A 25159-nucleotide genomic window follows, 5' to 3' on the forward strand; every position below is an offset into this window, starting at 1 on the left:
TTCACAAATCCATGCTGCCACTCAGATAAATAGGGCGAAATATGCGCGTAAACAGCAGTATGCACAAGACGCTCTAAACATTTAGCTGGAATAGGTAACAGGGAAATTGATCTGTAATTTTCCACGAATTCCTTATCATTGTTCTTATGTATAGGAGTGATGTTAGCGGATTTCCACAAGGTGGGCATGACTCCTGAGCTTAGGGATAAGTTAAACAAGTGCGACAAGGGAACCGACAATTCCTTCGCACAGATTTGTAGAATTCTTGATGGTATATTATCCACACCGGGTGATTTATTGATGTCGAGCCTACTTAGAATTCCCTGCACTTCAAATGGTGTAGTTGTAACGTTCAGTAACAAATTTGGATTCACAACATCTGTAGTCGGACAGCTAACATCAGCTGAATCCTTTGAATAAATTGAGTGGAAGAACTTATTAAAAAGTTCCGCCTTGGAAGACGCATCTGTAGAACAAACATTATCATAAATTACAGTATCTGGAATTCTCTTAGTTTTAGATTTAACGGAGTAAAATTTCCAGAAATGTTTAGGGTTGTCCTGAAGTTTTCCAGACAGAGATTGAAGATAATTGTAGTAACTTGTATTAATAAGTCTCTTTGTTTTCTTTCTCAGCTCCTTGAATTTTAAGAATATGTCCGGTGAACCATTAGATTTAACTTGCTTCCATAATTTCCTCTTCTTCCTAATTAGTTTCATTATATCATTGCAAATCCAAGGAGGCCTAGAGCGACGCTTGAGTGTTATCCGGGGTATATGTTGATTGACAGCAGAAAACAGAAGATCCTGAAACTTTAACAGACCTGTATCGATACAGTTATCGCATGTAACTAGATTCCAGGGAATAGATTGTAAGGTCTCCTGCAAACCTTTAAAATCAGCCTTTTTGTAACAATATACCTTACGCTGAATGTTATTAGGCCTTCTCATCTCAGTACGAAACTTGAAGGTAAGGGGATGATGGTCTGAGTCAAATGCATGCGGATGCACCGCTACATCTTCAACCAGGATGTCATTATTGGTTAGGACCAGATCCAAAATATTGCCAGAAGGTCCAGGATTTCTTAGATCTCGAGTTGCATGTAGGTTCTTTTGTACCAAATAGAAATCATCCAAAATACTACAAAAATCCTTAATTCCAGGGTCTGACTTTATAGGGCATCCAAGATTCCAGTCAATGTGTGGAAAATTAAAGTCCCCAGTTACAACAAGATTTGAAAGACCAGTTCCTGAATATTTATCCAAAAACTCTCTGAATTGTGACAAAAATAACTCATCTGCGTCCGGTGGTCTATAAAATGCAGAAAGGAGTACACAAATAGTAGGATTTGGACGAATTTCAAGAGCTATCATCTCTAAATTAACCTCCAGGTCAGTCCTGCGAATACAAGAAATATGATTCTTGATAGCTATAAGCACTCCACCACCCCGCCTATTACATCTGTCCTTCCGAAAAATATTATAGCCTTCAAGCTTAAGTTCAAAGTCCTGATAGTTACTATCCAGCCATGTCTCAACTATGACAACAACATCAAACGAATCCATAAATAGCAATGCTTGTAGGTCAAAAACTTTGTTCCGTATACTTCTGGCATTTAAGAATAAAGCTTTGGGAAAAATATTTCGCACACCGTCAGTAGAACCTGAAAGTGATGACTGTAGACTGCCATTGGTATCTTCCATAGTAGATTCCTCGAAGAACGAATCGGTGAAATTAAATGGAAAAGTACAATCGGAACAGTACCAAGTTTCATCTGAGGATCCCAAATCAATATATGTTCTAATATCCAAGTTGATACACTTGATATGGTGCCATTTACAACAGCCATCACAAAGAATTCCTTTTTGGTTAGAGCGAACAGAATTGGAGCAAACTCCACACGGATGCTTCCACGTGGGCGGTTTTCTTCCAGCACGAGTAATGTTGTCGTGTGCCGAAGTACAGCCATAACCAGGATTTGGATGAATATCCCCACATAACAATAAGTTGTTCAGTTGGAAAGAGGCAGATGAGTTGTTGTAATAGCTAATTTTACGAAGGAAGAAATGCTTCCTACGCTTGTGTAGCAAACCAAGATGGCCGCTCGTCGAACTTGACTTGACTAAAACATAGTTCGAAAGTGGGACTTCAGTACAGCGTAAAAACTCGCCAACAGTCCCAAAAGAAGTGACACTAAATATCGGCGGGCATATTGCAATGTTGGACGACACACTAACGCCCCAAAAGGTCGAAAATAAAAGATATAGGAGAGAGCGAGCTAAAACACGTCCGACTCTCATACCGACCGCTGACCGACTTTTTGATTTTTTGATTTTCAGTGGAATATGTTTAGATTTTAAAAAAGCTTTCGATACTGCTGATTCCGCTCTCTTGTATAAGTTCTACCACTACGGAATAGAGGAATTGTGAATGATTGGTTTTCCTCTTACCTCTCCGACCGTTTTCAATCCACTCAAATTGACTCTCAAAGCTCACACAAAAGGAAAATTTCTTTTGGTGTGCCACAAGGATCTGTTCTCGGCCCACTTCTCTTTCTAATCTATAAAAACGATATCCCCAATTGCTCTGAAATTTTTTATTTTCATCTCTTTCCTGACGATACTAATTTAATTTATGCTGATAAAAGTCTGAAATCCCTTGAGACTGTTGTTAATAATGAACTGAAAAACGTCTAATTGTGTAATCTTCCGCCCCTCACAAAAGAAACTAAAATCAACAGGCACCCTCAGCTATCCGAGATGATGAAGACGAATTTGCCATCGAATATTATCAGCATCGAAGATTATTAAATCCATGCACGTGGCACGTTTCCGACAGCGGCCATCTTGGTTTCTTCTTTCAGCGCAAGTTCATCGGAAAGAGAGTACCGTATTACGCCTTCCACACAGCTCAGTTTAATATATCGCTACTCGTCGCACATGGTGACGTCCATCCTCATCCCGGACCACGAAACGATGTACCAAACAAACTGAACACAAGCTCTTGTCAAACGACTGTCATGAGTTCAAACGCTAGGACTTCGGATAACACCTGCCGCTTACCTACAAAACGCAAACCATGGCTGGCCCACTCCAATTGCAGAAGTATTATGGCTCACATCGACGAACTGAGGCTAACTTTTAAAGATATCTGCCCTCTATTTATCGAAATTTCAGAGACATGGTTACACGACTCCATCTCGGACTCAGAAATTGAATTATCGGACTATTCTGTGCACCGTCATGACCGGAAAAATCGTAGGGGAGGTGGAGTGGCAATTTATGTACTGGAAATGTGAAACACACTGTAAGAAGGGATTTAGAGGATGATTTTGAAGCCATTTGAATAGAAATGCAACTGAATAAAGTGAAATATTTAATTGGATGCGTTTACAGGGCTCCAGACGAATCCCTCGAGGTTTTAACTATTTAGATGATGTTATGAGGGATGCGACTAAAAACAATTTGGAAGTCATTGTCATCGGTGATCTCAACTGTGACAGTTTTAATACCTCAAGGCAGACAGAGAGACTGCTGGAATTTACCATGGTCAATCAGCTTGAACAACTGATAAAAGAACCAACGCGTGTGACTTCGACAACAAGCACCCTCATTGATGTGTTAATCACCTCAACACCTGGATTGTTTAAAAAAGCAGGTGCAATCAATATTGCTTTCAGCGACCATTATCCAATCTATGGTGTTATGCATGGCTCAGCGACTCGCCCGGACAAACATCGGATCGTAACAACGCGCTCCTGGAAAGACAAAAATGTAAATGATTTTATAGCTAGCCTGAAGCAAGCTCCATGGTGCCTGATTGACTCTTTCAACGACGTTGACGACATGTGTTCAGCCTGGGAATCGCTGATGAAATCTTTGATTGACCAACATTTTCCGCTAAAGAAGAAGCGTATTCGTAGACAGACGCACCCGTGGCTTGACAGTAGCGTTCTTAAACTCATGAGAACGCGCCATCAAATACACAAGAGGGCAAGAAAGTCACGACTGTCTTCAGATTAGAATGAATATAAATCCCTTCGAAACAGAGTCACCGCTATAAACAGAAAAGCCCGGAAGAATTATTTCAAAAACAAGCTCGAGAAAAACCGCAGCAAGCCCAAGGCCTTTTGGGACACAGTACGTCTAGTTTTGCCCACCAGGAAAAACCGCACTGAGATCGACAAGTTAGTAGTCGATTGTAAAGAGCTAATCGACAAACATGACATCGCTAATTCACTAAACGAGTATTTTACAACAATTGCTTCCTCACTGTTAGCCAGTCAGCAATCCCTCGGCTACCCTGCCGAGCTACAACACACGGGCCCTTTAGCGTTTCCCAGTCACAGCTTCAATTTTCGCGCCATGGACATATCAAAGGCCACAGGTGCAGACACCATTCCAGCTAAAGTCATCAGGACTGCTGCACCACACATCAGCAATGTTGTAGCTAAGTTATTCAACACATCTTTCAGAAGCGGCCGCTTTCCGTCCATTTGGAAAACGGCAAGAGTAACTCCCTTGTTTAAAGGGGGGCTCCAGACCGAACGTGATAATTACAGACCAATTTCCATTCTTCCCTGTATCTCAAAAGTGCTTGAATCGTTTGCCAACACTGATCTTTAAGGTTTTACAGTTGACACCGGCCTCATCACTGACCATCAATTTGCATATGCCAGGTACTCGTCTACCACAGTTGCGCTCATCGTAGCCGTTGATTCATGAAAATTCGCCATTGACAGGGGTGAAAAAGTTGTCTGTACTTTCTTAGACCTAAGAAAAGTTTTCGACGTAATTGAACACATCTTGATCAGTAAACTGTCAAAACACGGTGTCACTGGAAACGAACTTGAATGGTTCAAAAGTTACCTACAGGGAAGAAACCAATTCGTGTCATACGGAAGTGTCGAGTCCGAACGTCGTTTAATCACGCACGGAGTTCCGCAAGGTTCGGTTCTAGGACCTACATTATTCAACATCCATATCAACGGTATCACCGACACTTGCACAGATAGCGAAGTAGTACTATACGCCGACGACACAGAAATCCACGCCAGCGCAAAAGATGTAAGTGCTGCAGAAAAACGTGTCAACAAAGATCTAGAAAGTACTGCAACATGGTAGAATCAGAACGGTTTAATCAGTAATCACAAGAAATGCAAGACTATGTTGATTGGATCAAAGCACGCTGTTAAAAACACCCGAGCGTTACAGATTATCCTCAATGGAAAACCAATGGAACAGTCAGATTACTTTAAGTATTTAGGAATTTACCTAGATCATTGTCTGACATGGAGCAAACATGTAGCCTATATGCAATCTAGGGTTTACCCTAAACTAAAACTGCTTAACAGAATTTCATCCTTTCTTATTAGTCGAGATATTTTGCTCAGAATCTACAAGCAGACTGTATTACCTTTGTTAGACTATGGTTGTGTTGTATGGGGCGAATGTAGCAAAGAGAATGCCCAACGTTTAGAGCGCCTGCAAAACCAAGCAATGCGAATAATATTGCATGCTGACCGTAAGACATGTACTTAGGAGATGCGCGCCAAATTACAACTATTATCACTTCACAGTAGACGCCCTTTCATCAAGCTACTGTATGTTTACAAGATAATTAACAACATCAACTGCCCTAAGCAGTTGACAGGGTACTTAGTGAAACGATCACAGAGACACTGTCGAGCCTTTAGAGATCCAACATTATTAGATCTACCACAAGTTAAGACCAAATGTGGACAGACCTCGTTTAAGTTTTCGGCTGCGAGTGCCTGGAACAAACTGCCAAGAGAGATTCGCGAGCTCACAACACTCGCACAATTTAAAGGCAGAACGTTCACTTACACTCGCACTCACACGGCCAGCGTAAATTATATTTGTACAAGTCAAATGTAATTTTTATATATAATTTATACATTTTAGATTTGTAATTGTAATTCTTATTACTTGTAATTATTTTTAACTGGTCACCGATTAATACCAGTCGATCTATATCTTGATCGACTGACCGGTTTCTTACCAGGATAAATAAAGTTATTATTATTATTATTAACTATTGACTTAATAATTGATAACAATACTAACACTATCACTTCCATGGAATATAAGGAATACGTGATCTGAAGTACCTGGGAGTCATTATTGACAGTACTCTTAGTTGGAAACATCATATTAATTACATACGTATGATGCACGATCCTCGCAGTAGAGAGCGCTATTTGTGCAATAGCGAAAAATCAGACCTGAAAAAAATCAGGCCTGTACGGGATTCGAACCACTGACCTCTGCGATACTAGTGCAGCGCTCTACCAATTGAGCTAACAAGCCAACTGGGAGCAGGCCGTTAAGTTGATTCGTAATAAACCCGTGGTGATAAATCAGATACAATGAATATATGAAGTCCATATATTTTGAACTGCGGTTGTAGATACGTATGATGTAGGTGTAATCACCAACATCAGACGTTTTGTCCCGTCTGATACACTCCTCAAAATCTATTACTCTCTGATTTTTAACAATTATTCCACTCGCGCTTGTTGGATATGAGATGATAGATAGCCAACGAGGCGCGTAGCGCCGAGTTGGCTATAATCATCTCATGTCCAACAAGCGCGAGTGGAATAATTGTTTTATTAAAAACGCCCCCAAGATATTAGACAAATCTTACCAAATCTTAATTCTTTAGCTGATGCGTACGCTTACCATATTTGTAGATTATGGTATATGGGCTCTTATACCATAATGGCTAAGCCAATAAAAAGTCTTCAATTGCATTACCCAATGATCCAGTTTTTAATAATTCCCTTTATTTAAAACTGGATCATTGGATAATGCAATTCAGGACTTTTTATTGGCTTAGCCATTATGGTATATGAGCTAATATACCATAATCTAACATCTGTCCATTGTAACATCCGGTTTCTTCTTACAAAATAAAGTCGAGAAGATTTGTCTAATATCTTGGGAGCGTTTTTTTTTTTTTTTTAATAAAACAGTTATTCCACTCGCATTTGTTGGATATGAGATGATTATAGCCAACTCGGTGCTACGCGCCTCGTTGGCTATCTATCATCTCATATCCCACGCGCGCTCGTGGAACAAATGTCAACTATGGCATAGTTACTGGGGTCAAGCTGCTGAAACCGTCAAATGAACAAAATCCTTAAGTTACAAAAGCGTGTTCTTCGATTTATATATGGTATGGAATACACAGCTCATACCATTTATTTCTGCAAATATTTTACCTGTTAACATGACGTACCTTAAAGCTGTGGCTGCCCAAATGCATAATGTATCATATGGCATTACACCCTCTAAAATATCAAATCTCTTTACTCAATTTCATAAAATTCACACATACAATACGAGATTTTCTAATGCTGGCAGTTATTATGCCAACAAATCAAGGCTTAAACAACAACTCTCTCCATTTTCAAGACTAGGTCCTAAAGTATGGAATAATCTTCCATGTAGCTTGCGTTCCTTGCCTAAAAGGTCTTATAGCAAATTAAAAGTCCATACACTTTTGTTAAAATTACTCAACAATGAAAACAATTATGACTCTAAAAAAACGATTGTTGCTAAAATGACTGGTGGACTTAGGGAACTAAAATAGCAGCTTCTATATTTATTTACATTAATAACCCGTACTGTAAACTATTCATACTTTAATTTACTTTATTTGCTTCGTTGTTAATCATAATCATATACTTGTTTGAATCAATTTCACTTTTCTAAATTAACAGTATTGTAATCTCCTTTTAATTTTTATTTCCAACCTCCTTGATATAATTTAACATTGTCTGCAACCACCCGACTCGATTAGCTTTGCTGCATTCGGGTGGGTATTTCTCTCACCTTTTGTATTTATTTCTTCTTAAATAAATATATGATAAGTTTGGTAGAATATCGTATATTGTAAGGAAAGATGGTGAAAGAAATAAAATTGTTGTTGTTGTTGTTGTAAGTTATTAGAATGCGTTTGGAGAATACAAGATAACGAATCATCGTTCAATCGAAATGTGACCAACAAGCTTTAAACTATCAGCGCCATACACTTGCTTCACAATGTAAGTTCCAATTGCACTGTCGTCATACTCCTCGCCTTCTTCCCTGTCATCTTTTTAAGTAAATAAGTATTTCCCGTTTTGTTTAAACAAACGAAAGATGTTAATGCTGACTTAACGTCTACGTGGATAATGCTGTTGTTTTTGTTGTTCTATTTAAGATTTATAGTCAAAATAGCATTACAGTTCGTAAAAAAAACCTTTCTGAGCGCCCCTTTCAATTCAACGCGCCCCCCCCCCCCCCCTTCACTCCACTTTTCGCCTAAATTTAAATAAGCACCGACACAGGTGCTTATTAGAGGAAACACGAAATGCAGTTACCTTACCTTTCTGTTGTAAAGGATTTCTCTTCTCTTGGTTGTCGACGGTCACGCCAACAGTGGTTCTTTTCATTCCAACAAAAACAGGAAGTAAGAAAGGCTGTTTTTAAACCACTCGGCTGCGCCTCGTGGATTACAAACTTTTCGCATGTTCTTCCGACATCCCTCCTGGTTTATCAGCCAGGAAATCGATAGAAAGTGGGTTTCTAGCTTAACTATCTTGAAAACAACTATCCCCGAAACTTACTCAAATATTCATGGACTGTTGGCGATAAAAATACAACGACCGGATTAGCAGTTACTATCAATACAAAACAGGTCATGATATGACTTGGTACTGTTTTAATAGTTTGTTGTATCGAAAAATTTTGTCATGAAGAATCACTATCATGTGGGCTGAAAGTCCACAAAAAAATATCAGTTTTACTGGTCTAACTAGAGGAGATCGCTTAAGAAGCCTTTAAAACAAAAACAGAAGATTCCCCATATATCCCTAATTTACAATAATCAGAAAAATAATTGTATTTTGTTGATGGTGACCCAGCTTTTGCCAGCTAATAACCTTTTTTCCGATAATATTTAACTTCAATTATAACTATATCATTTGATGTGAAACTTCCCCAAGTTGTTGAAACAGTCATTGCTAGGTCATTTAATTTACGGTAATCTTGGAATCTCTTATTTAGACCCTAGTAGGTTTTGCAGATTGTCCCCCCTTAGCACTATCTGTTCATTTTAAGAATAAAAAATACTATGATTGTTGATATTGCTGCGATGTATCTCATCACCATTATTACTATTATATAATTATCTCATTATATATTCTTTAACTAGGAGCCCTACCTCTATTAATTGCTACTCTTACAAAACCCCGTCAGGCCTATATAGGAAGATACTTTCTGATTGTTTCAACAACAAAGAACAAAGTAGCATTAGCTGGGATGGATCGCATTAAACACGGTGTAAAGCCTCTGTACAATCGCCTCCAACCTCCTTCATCGTAATAAAGTTTTCTTATACAATCCCTAATGCTATTAAATCGCCTCTTCTCCACCACAGAATCATCGGCTTGCATAGATGACTTGATAACATCCGTAGGGTACGTAAGGAACCAATACAGAAATCCCCCAGTTCCACCAGAGGCAAGTAATGCCATGGGGGACAAGTCAAATACCGTACCCCCTTCGGGTATCGATAGAGTTCGACATAACTCATAGAAACCTGGAAGAACAAAAAGAGAATTACAGTATGTAAGAAAGCTATGTTGTAATCTGTGTCCTCCTTTCAATTTGTAAAGAAAAAAGAGGACAAGCCATGTCAGTTGTCAGTATTTCAATCACACTCGTTCATTACGAAGGACAAAAGCTGAGGTTTTCTTAAATTCATCACGGGGACGCTTTACAGATATGGGTAGTGTAACTCTTCCCTGTTTTTACCACAAACCTTCTTTGTCTCCTGCTAAGGGTGACCTTGAAACTGTTGGCTCCAGACTAATGTTAATTTTTTTTTTTTTTTTTTCATATAAAAGCTAAGTTAGTGAGCAGCACTAAAACGTCTTAAACGTACTCCAATAAGTTTAGCTAAGGCAGACTTTCTGATTATGGTATATAGACTAGCTTCTTGTGTTGCACTGCCACTACGACGCACCACAGAAGTCTGCATTATCAAAAAATACGCACTGGAGTTCATAGTGCTTCTCGCTAGATTTGCTTTTGAGGCAAAAAATTGTCAAACAAACATTGGCAAAATCTGTGGTTCAATACGATTGTACGTTCGATTGGCTCGGGTCTAAGATTGAACCCTACCACAGAGATAAACTGATTCCTTGTTTAAAGAGGGTAAATTTCGAAAGAAACTGCGGTGCTGCGGTGGGGGGAACAAGGTAATTTGGTTTTACCAAATGAGTTGATAATGTAAATCGGCCACCGTAAACAGTTTAATAGCTGACGTTTCGAGCGTTAGCCCTTCGTCAGACCCCATTCACTCTGACGAAGGGCGGCTAACGCTCGAAACGTCAGCTTTTAAACTAATTCCGTGTTTGTTTAACTTACCAAAGAAAGCTGAATTAGCTGGTATATTCCTAAGCCATGTGGCAGGCAGACCTTGATAAGCTCCTCGGATTCCATGGTTTCTTACAATAACATATGCTGCATGAAACACATTCCTATACATGACTGACTCTCCAGATTTCGCTCGTATTATTTGGATTTGCATCTTAGACTTGAACTAAAGCAGACCAAACGTGTACAGTATTTTGTTAGACTCTTTAAACTAACAAATTGAACTATAAATTTTGTCAGCGCCTAAAGCAATGACTGTATGATTTTATACTCCTTTCAACTTTTTTGTAGACTTCACTGTAACCTGGGATTTGAATGTGACAAGAAGACTAAAACGTTAGTGGTGGAAGGAGAGAGTTTAACCCTTGGCCTTTGCTGGCTCATCTTCAGGAGCACTGATTACCCTTCTTTTACACAAGGAAAATTGTATCCCTACCATCGGCCCCGATTTATCACCTTCGTAAACCCCCATTACTATCTAGGTCTACCTTTTTCAATTGAAACCCGAAGGAAAAAAGTTGTTTTGAAATCTTGTTTCAAACCTGTCCAATAAACGTTGGACTTCATCTGAAATATTAAATGAGCTCTTAACGTCATTTCATTTCCAAAACACGAGGGGGGCTGGAATAGGTAGAGACAGTTATCCAAACCCGACACGCACTGCACAATTTGCGAAACTCTGTAAAATCCTCCCAACCCAAACCTGTAAAACAAACAGGCGCGGATCCAGAAAATCCCGAAAGGGAAAGCCGAAGAAATTGTGGTGATAGCATAGTTGGTGACGTTTGTTCCTTCAACAAGCTTGTCACCGGAAGAAGCGTTTTTCAACACATTAAGTCATAATAGGTGACCACATCTGCACATATAATAAGTTGAAAACTAGGTCATGGTTTGATTTTGGAGCAAACAGAGGGGTCGATGTTGCTTCAGAACACCATCTCCTAGAAAAAAGCCATAAAACGCCATCAAGATGCTGAAGATGATGAGATAAAGAACAGATTCCAGCTCACCAACTTCAATACGTGCCAGATGTTGACAAGCCTTCGGAACAACCAACAGCATCCAGGTAGAGGAGACCAAAACGCAGTCAACAGTGTGACAAGGTATGATAACTGAAGACGATATGATGTTTGGGTATGCTGCGAAGGAAGTGCAAACGGCATAAGACTCCGAAGAACACTGACAAAAGCCAGGTGAAGGCACTGCACCGCAGCAGAACGATAGAGACCGTATCCAATACTCCGAAGCCAACAGGGAAGTTAAGCGAGACATCAGGAACAACCTACGGACGTCATCGCGAGACAAGTAGGGAAAAGATCAAGCAAAGGCGATGAATAAGAACCTTATTCCATCACAAGAACACTGGCAGGTGATAGAAAGATCGGTAACAGACCTAGTCGAGACAAAAGCGGACGGATAACAGCTGACAAGAAGAGTGCAGAAGAAGGTGGGCAGAACCCCTCAGGGACCTACCCACCAAGCGAGATACTTGTCATATCTTTGAAGGTCAATAAGAACAGGCAAGTGCAGTGGAAATCAAGAGAGTCATTAGGCATCTAAAGAATTGAAAAGTAGCTGGTCTCGACAGAAGCCATCAAAACAGATCAAAATATTTCGACCAAAAATGTTGCATACGTTCTTTGACAATTTCAAGTAAATGAACGAAATAACTAGTGACTGGAAAGAAGGCTACCTAGTCATACTTCAGTGCAGGGAAACCCTGAAAGAAGAAAAGAATTGACAATTGAAACGTACGGTAGAGTCTAATGGGAAGAGATTGAAATGAGAGGTAGACAAACGACTGCTGTGTGAACAGGCTGGGTTTAAGAGGAAACAGTCATGTACAGATCACAATGCTACCGTACGAATTATCTTGAGGCAGTCAAGCGGAATTCTCCCATTTCTGCGATCTTGGGAGAGTACGAGCAGGCTATGACTGCGTTGCCTGGGACGTGATTTAACAGCTAATACGCCAGAATGGCAGAGGAAAACTTTATCTTCAAAGAGGAGATCAATGGGTGAAAGCACCTGAAAAGTCATCTACAACGGAGTTTTTCGAAATGCTCGTTAGAGTGCGCAGCAAAGCTTGGTGTAGCTTGGTGTGGGACCCTCAGGACCCGGCTGGAAGATCTGAAAATCTTGACGACTTTGCCCTTGTATCCCATAATCACCTGAGGATGCAATCCAAATTAACAACACTGGCAACTGAAAATCTCGGTGCAGATGAGTCAATTTAAGATCAGGTAATCCAAGGAAGAGGCGTCGAAGTGAGACAAGATAAAACTGGAAGAAAGAAATCGATCAAGTAGAAAACTTTGCGTTTCATAGAACTATCATAAGAAAGGATAGTGAATCTCAGCGGAGTATACGCGAGAATCGTTTTAGCAAGAACTGCATTCACTATCCCAGCACCTGTAAGGACATCAAAAGTGATATCCAGAAAGACCAAACTAGCCAATACCAACGTGAAGTCTGTCCTTGTTTATGGCTCTGAAACATGGAGATTAACAAAAGCACCCTCCAACATGCTACAGATCTTTGTCATCAGTTGCTTGTGGCTCATCAAGGACATCTACTGGCCAGACATCATTCAAAATAAAGAACCCTGGGAAAGATCAGCATTCAGATAAATGGGTGCCAGTGGGGTTGGATAATGGGCACACACTCAGAAAGCCAATCAGTAAAGTTTATAGTCATGCACTGGCGTGGGACATACTGGGAAAGAGGACGCAAGGTTGTCCCAGGAACAGCTGGTGTGGAAAAAGACCATAGGCAATCAGATGGCATCAGATGGCATCAACTTCAGTGAAGCACCAGATAAGATGCTTCTAACAGATGAAAGATAATCCCAAACAAGGCCTCAGTGAGAATAAGAGCAATATCAAGTGAGGAGAGCATTTTGGAATACTAACAAATTGTAGTTACCATTGTGTTGTTTTCATTATATTTCTACATTCATAATCACCACATTTCCAACCCTGAAACTAGTACTTATGGAAAATAAAGACTCACCAAATCAATGGGTCCTTCAACCAAAGCAGCAACAGCACCTGTAAACATACCACATAGAAAGTATTCTGGAACTGAAAGGCGCTGACCAAGACGATCTTTTCCAGCAAAAAATGCAGTTATCTATGGAGCAAAAAGTGTCAACCTGAATACTAATAAATTGGTCTTTTTTCTGTGTGTGTGCTGCAAGTACCTCATACACTCAGATAAGAACATCTTATAATAGTCAGTATTTGCTGTCTCTGTAACCAAGTGATGGATAGTAACTAAGAGGGAACTTTCATATCTACAAATATAGAGAACTTTCTTCGAGGTATTCCTTCAAAGGTGGATCTTATCCCACACATACTTCAACACTTTTGAAAGACTGCAGCAAGTTGAAAATGTTGAGATTTTTTTATTTTCACCTTAACTTCTGAAATTATTATTTGGAGGTGCATTGTGTTACCTCTTTTATATGTTACTGTTATAATCAAAGATCCACAAAGGACATTAACATTACTCCAGGCATATTGCAAAACGTTCTTTAACTTCAATAAAAATTGTTGAAGCCAAGATGCTGTTTGAAGTTGACCGTCGTGGTTAAACTTTGCCCTCGCCATAAAAGAAAGGACTGATATAAAAATTATAAGGTTACTAAACATTATATAATGCATAATTGACCACTGTATTATCCAAAATTTTCAAATATGATTCTTTTCCTAAGCTCAAAAGGTGATGTTGATGTAACAGTAACACATAAAAGAGGTAACACAATGCACCTCCAAATAATAATTTCAGAAGTTAAGGTGAAAATAAAAAAATCTCAACATTTTCAACTACAAAACTTTATCAGAAATCTATCATTCTGACAAACATTTCACTCTGTAAATGTCAATGAAAAGAAGGTCTTCTTCTAAATTAAGTCGCTATTTCCAGATTGCAAGAATGTACAAACTCTCATTATTCTTTTTTTAGGACAGAGTAGCAATGATATGTTCAACTTGCCTGATAATAGGATGTAAAAAGAGTTGCTCTGAAAAACATCTGACCCACAATGGGTGAGCCTGGAGAAATAATGGGTGATTTGAAACATGATTATTGAGCAGTTAAATACTTTTTTAAAGGTTATTTTGACTTGAACATTTTTTATTCTGGTCAAAACAAATACAGATATTATGGCATACACTTTTATTAATCAGCCACTGTGGAAAAGGATCAAAGAAAGATCAGCAGATAAACCACTTGATTGAAATACTTTTCACTTTAATCACTCTGGAGAGTTGTAGTTTGAAAGTGAAATGGTACAGTTGGTTGTGATTGGACTCCTGTAATTGGACAGTTACTGGTACTCCTGTTCTGTAGTTGTCTAAATTTTGCTAATTGCCTGGAATTGCTGATGGTTATGTGACCAGGTGAAGTTCTCATCTGTCTGTATTCACATGGATGATTAACAAAGTTGAAGGCTGCAAAGTGGGCATCAGAGTCCACTTTGTTAAACAGAGGTATGAAACTGAGACAAAATTTGAGGAAGAAACCAGCTATTGGTTTTATGTTTTCATAAAAAACAACAAAATATAAAACAAGACCATGCATACATAATGCATGAAAACCACAAAGTAGGAGTCATATTTGTTAATTATGAGCATCATTTCAGACAAAATTGAATAATGTGAAATCCTGTCACCAGGCAAAATCTGCCACAACAGCAATGCCTATTGTCCAATTACATTGTCCAGTTACAAGCATGACATATACACTACCCTATAAGTACTCAAATCAGATGGGTGAAAACCAATCAAGACCAGTTATTTCATTACAGTCTTGATATACAGACAGAATTAAATTTCACTTTTTCATTTACCATTAACATATAGTTATTAACATATAGCTAGCAGCACCAGCCGGCAAGATGAAGCCAATCCTGTGTTCTGATTGGCTACCCCAGCAAGCAAGATGGGCCCATCTCACCTGCTCAGGATTGCCTCCTTTGATCCTGTATGAGAAAAGTGCGTGGAGCAGACTAACAAAGTTCATAGCTTTTGGACAAAGTCAGCGACAAAGTCAAAAAAAGCAACAGAAGACAGTCAAAACAAAGGAAAAATATAACAACTCTCTGGGGTTTATTATGCTACAAACACGGTGGCTTTCTTTCCTGGATCTCAAAATAAACAAGTCATTCTTGATTCTTATTACTAACAGCAAAATCTTTTTACCATATAATAAATCTTTTATTGACCAAGCTAGTTTGGTCAACATTACTAAATATTAGCCTCCTTCTTTATTTGTGTTTTCATGGACCACAACTTTGTCTCAGTCCATAAAAACACAAGAAAAGAACTTGGTCAATATCCAGCCATCTTGACCTTACACTTGGTCAATGAGGCAGGTATAATTAGCCAATCCTAAAAGGGGAGTTCCAATTATCGGTGGGTTATTTTTCAGCTCTTCACTTTTTCACAAATTTTCACTGGCTGATGAAGAGTTTATTCTCAGGAATTTAGGGAGTCATTAATCATGCTGAGAGAGTCAACGGCTTTTAAGTAGTAAGAGGCCGGGCTTTCCTTTCTTCATTCCACAACGAATGGGGTTAGGACAAAACACTGACTCCGGGTCAACTGACCCCCTACTGACCCCCTCTTAAATTCCTGGAAATCATGAATTGAAGCTAACGATAACCTAACGATACAAAATTACGATATAATAATAGGCTCACCTCTTAAATTCCAAAATGGCGGAAGATGGTCGATCTGATTAATGCCTATAGTCTGCCATAGTCCAAACTCGTTTTACCACAATTGTTAGTTCTCCTATACTCATAAACGAGTGGCAAATGTGTCGAAACATTGTGTACTTCGTTGTATACGTTTCCACCGAAAAGGATTGTTTTTCTTCGACCAAAGCGTGAGAAACCGGAAGTTTGAAGTGTTTTAATAGTGCCAGGTCACGCTCTAATGACAATGCATTAAGTAACGAAAGCAAGCGGAAAAATAAGAATGAGTTTAGAGCAAAAGGAGTAAAATTGATAAAAAAGCAGTTCTACATACCAGACAAACCTGCCTTGTTCGTCAACACGTGCGAGCGGTAAATGGACGACGGAACCTGGAACTGACAACTTTTGGACCTTTCCTTTGGAACTTTTCGACTTTTGGACCTTTCCGGTTTTCCGATAGAGGTTTCATTTCTTTTTGTTTATTCTTCTATTTGGTGGAACGCAGTTCCCATTTGCCACTCGTTTATGAGCATAGGAGAACTAACAATTGTGGTGAAACGAGTTTGGACTATGGGAGACTCGTGGTATTAAGCAGATCGACCATCTTCCGTCGTTTTGGAATTTAAGAGGTGAGTCATTATGATATCGTAATTTTGTATCGTTAGGTTGTTATCGTTAGCTTCAATTCATGATTTCCAGTGAATTTAAGAGTGGGTCAGTAAGGGGGGCTCGGTAGGGGATCAGTTGACCCGGGGTCAGTGTTTTGTCCTAGCCCCAACGAGTGAGGTTTTCTTTTAATCAATGCAGATGTGTTGTTACCTTGTTTTTTTTTTTTTTTTCACGATAATCTGTGGTTAAAATTCAACTCATCACTCATAAGCTTCTTGTATATGATTTTCGATAGATAAGATGTGAATGATAAACAGGAGCGGACAAATGAGAACAATATGTATGGGGGCCAGCGAACTGAGACCAATTGATAATTCTGATCGACATCCAAAACGTGAAAAAATTTATATATTTGAGGATGATATCCTTAACACTTACATTTTGAGACAGTTGAGACATTTTTGAACAGTTGTTTAGTCTCTCAACAAAATCAAGCATTGTAAAAACGTCAAAGGGAGTGCGAAAGCTAAATTCTTTTATAGCTGTAAGGCTTATGTTCCCACGGTATTTTGCGGTAGGAAAAAGTCAAGTTCCTTACATACCGGTACATGTAAATATAACAGAGCTCTCTTCCCCGTAGCAAAACTCAGAGGGTCATAAAAAACTCCCAAGAAGTAAGACAACAAGCAAAACGCAAAGGCTTCTCACCAACTCCTTTGTATAGTCCTCCAATTCCTTCCCATTTCATCGTTTTCACAAAACAATCCAGAAGTCCGTTGTATACCGGTTTTTCAACGGGTTGTGTTTGTAGGCGAACCTTAAGGGTATCGAATGGATGACCGACTAGGCAAACAGCTATACCGCTAAATGTTCCAGACACTAAGTTTTTTACAGTTCTTCTCACAAAAGATTGTTCACCGGCCGGTATAGACTCCGAGCTTTTTCCCTGCTCTATTTTGGAGTTCGCCATGTTGATTCGTGACTTCACTAATTAAAATCGTTTGAATTGTCAAGTACCAGCAAGGTCACGTCACATTAGGCGTTTTTGATGTCACGGACGTCAGAATACCGGGGGAGACTGGATCGACAATGGCGTTTTAGGCGCGAAATTTTTGACTGAGGCTCGAAAGGCTCGAAAGGGTTTTTTTTTTGACCGCGCAGAGAATGGATTCCAAGATACACGCAAGCTAATTACTCGCGAGAGAAATAAGCGAACGATAGCGCGCGCGATCAGATCCGTGGGCGAGTTGTAACATGGCCGCCATGAGCGTTTCAAAATTGCCGGCACCTCTATTATTTCCAGTAGAAGTGGTTGTTTGAGAAACAAAAATGGAAAGTTTACTTCTTGAAAGCAAGTAGGAAACTGTTCGGATGGCAGGATTCTTGCCGAAAGTGGTCAAAAAAAATTTTATTTAACGAGCGAAAGGAGGATGGGGAAGTCGACACCCCATCAATAAAGTCGCGTCGAGTGCATTCGGTAGATCTTACTTTGTTCCGCGAAAAATTTAGGTGGATACCTCTGAGTGCTACGATTTGTTTCGCATTGAATTTGATTCCTAATAAAATGAAATGACCGAAAACTTTCCTAAACAACTCACTAGAAGATGAAAAGGACAATGAAATCATTGTTGGATCCAGGATTGTAAACATTGACAGTTTTATTAACTGAAATGAAGAAGTGTAAATGTTGCCATAAAAATAAACATAATTTTCAGTAAACAAGAGATCGTAAAAATGTAGATGAGACTTTAATTCTAATTCAACCACAGACGGTAAATTAAAATAAAATATTCATCTTTAACTTGTGAGAAAGATTGTAAATATTTCCCTTGATAAACTGTAAATTACAACTACGAAAATGAAAACTGGCATTTGTTAAGAAAGGATTGCAAAATTTGTTTTGTTTTCTAAGTAAACGGAATGATGAAAGTTCACGGTTATGACACTGGCAAAGAGAAAAAAAGAAAAATCAAGCCAAGGCTTGTTCATACCTCTAGTACCTCGAAAATTATAGAAATTCGCGAAATCTGTGACGACCAACAAATTGCTGATGTATATGAAACCCTAATTTCCGCTGAGTTTGACGCTCGTGACAATCTGGAAGACGTCAAAGCAAATTCTTTTCACTCCAAATTGTTTTCACTCTTCCACTTCAAATTGCTCATGAACAATTGTATCGGTCAATCATGGTAAATGTGCATTGTCGAATGAGGCCTTCGATCAAGCCATCTTCTCGCAACAGCGACAAGATACCATCCAGACGTTCGATGGAAATCTTCATCTTTCGACAAACATGGTCCAGAAGCTGGCAGATGCTGGTTTGTCTCATGTTACGCTACAATCTCTGTACGAGAAACTCAACATTTAACGGCCTCAATGGAGTACTGGCCTTGGCGCCATCTGCAAAATCAACTTGTCATCATATATCGAATTCAATTCCGCTAGAGAATTCTCTCCGGAGTTCATTTCCAACTGTCGGAACGGTAAGCAGTCTGAGTCTTAAATGATGACTCACTTTTCAGGAATGTGTAAGATCACAAAAACAATGTGAAGCCATCTTCAAGATGAACGATTTTTTCCGCGCAGAGGGCATCCGTCGATTAATCGCGCGGACACGGCCGGACTCGTCCTCGCGAAAATGAGCCCTTGAGTCAGCGGTATCGTTTAAAACGCGTGACCGGATATAAAAGTGTGAGCTAAAATTGTAAAAACCGGAAATAAAGCTTCCTAAGTTGATGAACTAATATCTCGAAAATTAGTTCGGTGACCTACCCTGATTTTTTCATCATTACGCGTTCCTGAAGAAAATTTAAAAAAAATTTATCTAGTGGAAATTTTTTTACATTTTAAAACAGCATTTTCCTAAATAATTCAAGTTCCACTAGATAGTTTTTTTTAATATCACGTATACATGTAGAGAATGTGATGATGTTTAAGAAATTTGAAAAAAAAAAAACTAGGTCACCGACTTGGTTTTTGAGATATCGTTCAAAAACTGTGTTTTAGAGGGTCTTTTAGCACTACTGTACTGTTGCCATGGCAACAGATAATACCTCACGAACCCCCTTAAAAGATTGCCCTAACATAGTGTTATGCATATGTCAAGTCATTATCCTGATGATAAGTTTGACAGTCCTGATATCTTTTACTGATTGGCACTTGCTGTTAATTGTGGAAAACCCTTTCGAGCCTCCTCAAGCTGGACACCTGCGTCACCACGAACGTGACAGCTGATTACAGCTGTCACGTTTTTGGTCATTGTTTACAAAGGAAATGTGGCCGTAATTTGCAACATGCCGTATTTAAGGGATGTGAGAAAATCCCTTTTAATCGCTCATGACCTAGGACTGGTGTCAGACGAGGAACTGTTGCTATCACTGAAAGAGAATTCGTCAAAAGACCCTGAGTTTTCGTACGAGAAATATGCGAGGTTTAGTATCGAGAGTATCGAGGAACCCGAGTGCAAGTCCGAGTTTAGAGCTGAATAAAAGGACCTTCCACTGCTGGCTGATGCGCTTCGACTACCGGACACCTTCCACTGTAATCAGAGAACCACTGCCGACAAGTTAGAGGGGCTATGTATTTTGCTCAGGCGAATGTCGTTTCCTTGCCGATACAGCGACATGCTCGCACGATTCGACCGACCGGTTCCTGAACTTAGCATGATATCAAATACGGTGATGAATTATATTTACGATATACATGGTCACAAACTGTGTCAGTGGAATCATGATCTACTGAATCCACGTGACTTCAACACCTACACGGATGCTATATCGAATAAAGGGGCTGCACTACAAAATTGTTTCGGGTTTATAGACGGAACGATTAGACCGATATGCAGACCCTCACAACAACAAAGAATAATCTTCAACGGCCACAAAAGGGTTCACTCCTTGAAGTTTCAGTCCGTAACTTTACCAAATGGTTTGATGGCCAACCTGTTTGGCCCAGTTGGTAAGTAAAAGAAATGTATTACGTAATTTTTGGTCTATAGTATTCGTGACGCCAAACACTTCCAGCCCGTATGAAAGGGTACCTTTGCGAAACTACATCTCATTTGAAATACAAGTTTCTTTATTTTCCTAGAAGGTAGAAGGCATAATGCAGGGATACTTGCAGACTGTAAGCTACTCGACAGTTTGGATCAGTATGCATTTAACATAAATGGACACCCTGTCTGCCTTTATGGGGACCCAGCTTACCCAATACGAGTGCATCTACAGGTTCCATTCAGACAGAATGCTATTACTCCAGCAATGGAAGCTTTTAATAGCTCCATGAGCTCTGTAAGGGAATCAGTAGAGTGGACCTTTGGTGATGTTGCCAAGTCGTTTAAGGCCTTAGATTTTAAAAGTAATCTAAAAATTGGTTTGAGTTCAGTTGGCAAAATGTACTTCGTCTGTGCACTCATTCAAAATGCAATCACATGTTTATACAGAAACCTGACATCGAACTTTTTTGAAATTGAACCTCCTTCCCTGCATGATTACTTAAGATAAGATCAGATAGTTAAAGCAGCAGTACATGACATGAAGAATTTATTCTTGTCTTGAAAAGCTCATTCGTACAACTCTAATTAATATAATTATACTCTGTACATTAGCAACCAAAAATTGCATAAATTCCATCCGCAAGACTGTAAAGTTATACTCTGCATTGTCTTTTGATTGTTCAACTTTTGATATAAAATAGCAATGAAAATAAACCTGAAACATATATAACTTTAGGAAGGAAGCAGTTATTAAAATTAGATTAGAGACTTCGAAAACTGCTTTACTGCCTCCCAAGCTCATTGACAAGTTTCACACAATGTAGGGTCTTAGCGTGCGGAATGTTTTTTTTGTTTTTGTTTTTCGTTTTCCTCATTCAATCAATCATTAGGGTGTCTTTTTGTGTTGTCGCTGTTTCTCGTCGTTCGTTAGTATTTCTTCGCTGGTTAGTTAGCTTCTGTTGTTTCTATGTCACGTATCTTCGTTCATTAGTTTCTTTCGTAATATAGGCGCTAAATGCACCTTAAGTTAGCTAGTCGTTTTCGCATATATAAATTAGTTTTTCTCAAGTTCAGAGTTTAGTCTTCCGTTAGTCATACAGTACTTCGCTTTGAGTAGTTACTCCAATTTATCTTTACTTCGCCTTTGGGCAGTTTATATTCGTTCAGCAGTTTCGTAGAAATCGTAACAATGTAAGTATTGTCATTTCAAGTTTGTTCAGTTCGTTCAGTGTATTTCTTTCCTGTCACTTCTACTAGTCAATTGTTGTAATTTCGTATTCATTTATTGTTTTAAGTTTCAACCCACATAGCGTCAACATCATTCGTACCGAATAAATCGTCTTTATCATCGTGGTGTTGTGAGGTTACGATTACTGTAGTTACACACAATATTGCCAAGTTTACCTAGACCCAAGTAGTGAGTGAAAAAGCAATTTTCTTCTAAGAAATTAATCAGTAAGAATAAACTGAAAGGTGGTAATTTATGACTCTTTCCATTTTTTCACTCGCTGAAGCATACCCATCATAAGCTGACTTTGCTGCTGCATCATTACTTGAAACTGTTGTTGTTGTTGCTACTGCTGTTGCTGCTGTTGAAGCTAATGCTGCTGTTGTTGCTGAATCAATTGCATCATACTTTCATATCTTTGCTTCTCTAATTCTTGCTGTTTTTCCTTCGTCTGCAACTCTTTCTCTCGGAGGCTCATTTCCTGAGTATATTTTTCTCGCAAATACTCTTAATGATCATTTTCTCAGCATAAGCGCACTGGCCTCGCCTGATCTGAAAAATCACCTCAGTATTTCCACCATCGTGCACAACGTCTCTTCTACTGCTGTCTTTAACTTCACCTCAGTAACCGAATCCACGATAACAGACTTGTTAAAGTCACTTAACATCAGAAAAGCTACCGGGTGTGATTTAATACCTCCTAGGGCTTTGAAAGAAGGCTATCCCAGTCTCGGCCATCCGATCTGTTCTCTGATCAACCAACTGATTATGAGAAAGGAGATACCCAGCACCTGGAAACACGGGGAGGTTTTACCGTCCTTCAAAAATGGTGATGCAATGGACAAAACAAACTATCGACCAATTACTATTCTGCCTGCAATTAGCAAAGTGTTTGAAAAAAGCTTATGTCCTCAGTTAACCTCTTACTTTGAAACTATCTTGCCAGCCACCCTAACTGCCTACCGAAAGAACCACAGCTGCTGTACTACCTTGCTGAGACTGACTGAAGACTGGAAAACTGAACTAGATTCAAACAACATTGTTGGAACGACATTAATTGACCTCAGCAAAGCCTTTGATCGCCTCCCTCACAATCTACTACTTGAAAAGCTTGCAGCGTACGGTGTCAGCCTAGAAAGCCTAGAGCTACTGGTAAACTATCTGAAAAACAGAACACAATGTGTTAGGCTAAATGTCATTCGTTCACGCACCGAAAAGATAAGGTCAGGTGTTACACAAGGGTCTGTATTACGCCCGCAGCTATTCAACATTTTTATAAACGACTTGTTCTACAACATTAAAAAAGCCAAACTATGCGCATATGCAGACGACAAACAACTTTACTGTAGTAACGCAAACGCGAGAATTGTACAGAGGATCCTAAATTCTGAACCAGCTGTGGTTTCAAGCTGGATCAAGGGCAACGGCCTACTCCTAAATGCTAAGAAATATGAATCCTTGGTCTTCACAAAATCAAACCTCCAACGTAACCAAGCAAAGAAAGACAAAATCACTTCATGATTGATGGAAAATCTATACAACCCTCTACCAACTGCAAACTCCTAGGCGTGCTTATAGATGACCGGCTGAATTTCAACAATCACGTAGCTTCACTATGCAAGAAGATTAGCAAGCAAATTGCAATCATATGCCGGTTTAGAAAACTTCTTAGCTTACAAACCAAGCTTACACTATATAAGGCTTACATTCTTCCTCACTTTACCTATTGTTCCACAGTGTGGATGCACTGTGGGAAAACAACATCGCGATCGGCTAAACTTGAAAAACTCAACGAGCGTGCTTTAAGATCAGTCCTTAACAACAGCACTAGTACCTATAGTACTCTACTTGAAACAGCAAATATGCCCACATTGCACAACAGAAGAGTCCAGGACATGTGCATTCTTATTTATAAAGTTATTCATGGGACAACATCAAATCCACTTCGTACTCTGCTGACGCTTAGAAACAACTCACACAACCTACGTGGCGAACTGATTCTTGTACAACCCAGAGTCAAACACTACTAAGCATGGGCTAAATACTTTCAGGTACTTTGGTCCAAAAATCTGGAACTCTTTAAATAATGACTTTTAAGTCACGAACACTAAAAGAGTTTGTAACACGTATCAGGAAAATTACTTTTGACGTATGTAACTGTACCCTTTGTAGCTCTTAGACTTAATGTAATTTTTACTCTGGATGTAGTTTTAGTATCCTATCTCTTTAGTAGCATGTATATAGCTATATTAGTGTATTTATAATGTTATTAATTGGTTGTTTAATTAATTAATTAGTTAACCTTATATTTTACTTATTATCTCTGAACTTTTATTGTAACTTTTTAGTATTATATTTCATTTATTTTCTACTGGATTCATTAGCTATCTAAGCTAGGTGCCTGACAAGCTCCATAAATTTCGATTATAAATAAATCTACATCTACATCTACATCTCTATGGTGTCATTGCCTAAATTTCTGCTTTTTTTCTTCTTTGAAATTTTGCTATTTTCCTCCTCCTCTTCCTCTCTCCAAATGTTTCCATGGCAATTCTTCTCATTTCCAAAGCACTTTCCCTGTCCTTCTCTGATTTTTAAGAGGCACTTTCACATACAGAGGTGAATGAGTCAATTATATCATTTAACAATATTAACTATTTAATTTTTTTTGCTCCCCCTAAGTATTACAAAAGATAAGATAAGTGCTAAACTTTCACAAAGGCTATGACTGAGTTAAAGAATGCTCATTTTATGTTTAAAATAGTTGGGAGGGGGCAAGGAGGTAGAAAGATTTGTCACAATAAAAATAAATAAATAAATAGAGGAACTTGAAATTTACCCAGGCAAAAAAAATTACAGGCTTATATCACACAAATTATGCTCAAAGAAGTACAAACCCACTCCTTTGGCCTAAACCCAATAACAAAAGTTGAGTTATGAGTGGTCTCAAGAACAAATTTAGATATCACATACTAAGCTTACTACTGGGTTGTTTCTAGAGGCCACGTAGACAAGCTATAATATAGTAAATAATGTAGCTGTGAGATAACTAACAAGTTGAAAAAGCAGCAAGAACAAATGAGTGCAATTGACAGACATCTATCATGATCAAAATGAAACAAATAACTCTTTCCCATCAAGAGGTGCATAGAGTACCCAAAAAGTCTCTAACTGATCCT

The 25159-nt window shown here is 38.9% G+C and overlaps 1 protein-coding gene, 1 long non-coding RNA gene and 1 pseudogene across 3 annotated transcripts; 2 read left to right on the top strand and 1 right to left on the bottom strand.

The window, feature by feature from the left end:
- Window positions 1-7316: 7316 nt before the first annotated feature.
- On the bottom strand, window positions 7317-17762 carry LOC148728625 (mitochondrial substrate carrier family protein G-like). Its single transcript, XM_088726036.1, has 5 exons — window positions 17467-17762; window positions 14445-14503; window positions 13461-13580; window positions 10440-10614; window positions 7317-9609 (listed from the first exon to the last, which is right to left on the bottom strand). Exons 1-5 carry the CDS (start codon window positions 17726-17728, stop codon window positions 9269-9271), a joined length of 957 nt encoding a protein of 318 aa, XP_088582162.1. The 5' UTR covers window positions 17729-17762; the 3' UTR covers window positions 7317-9268.
- On the top strand, window positions 16391-24431 carry LOC148728626 (uncharacterized). Its single transcript, XR_015989083.1, has 2 exons — window positions 16391-16778; window positions 22927-24431. It is a non-coding gene; the product is annotated as an uncharacterized LOC148728626 (long non-coding RNA).
- Window positions 19977-22102, top strand: LOC148728627 (uncharacterized; annotated as a pseudogene). Its single transcript, XR_015989076.1, has 2 exons — window positions 19977-20715; window positions 20848-22102. The product of XR_015989076.1 is annotated as an uncharacterized LOC148728627 (transcript).
- Window positions 24432-25159: the final 728 nt, after the last annotated feature.

The sequence above is a fragment of the Stylophora pistillata genome, chromosome 6 (genome assembly GCF_964205215.1).
Source record: "Stylophora pistillata chromosome 6, jaStyPist1.2, whole genome shotgun sequence".
Classification (NCBI taxonomy): Eukaryota; Metazoa; Cnidaria; class Anthozoa; order Scleractinia; family Pocilloporidae; genus Stylophora; species Stylophora pistillata.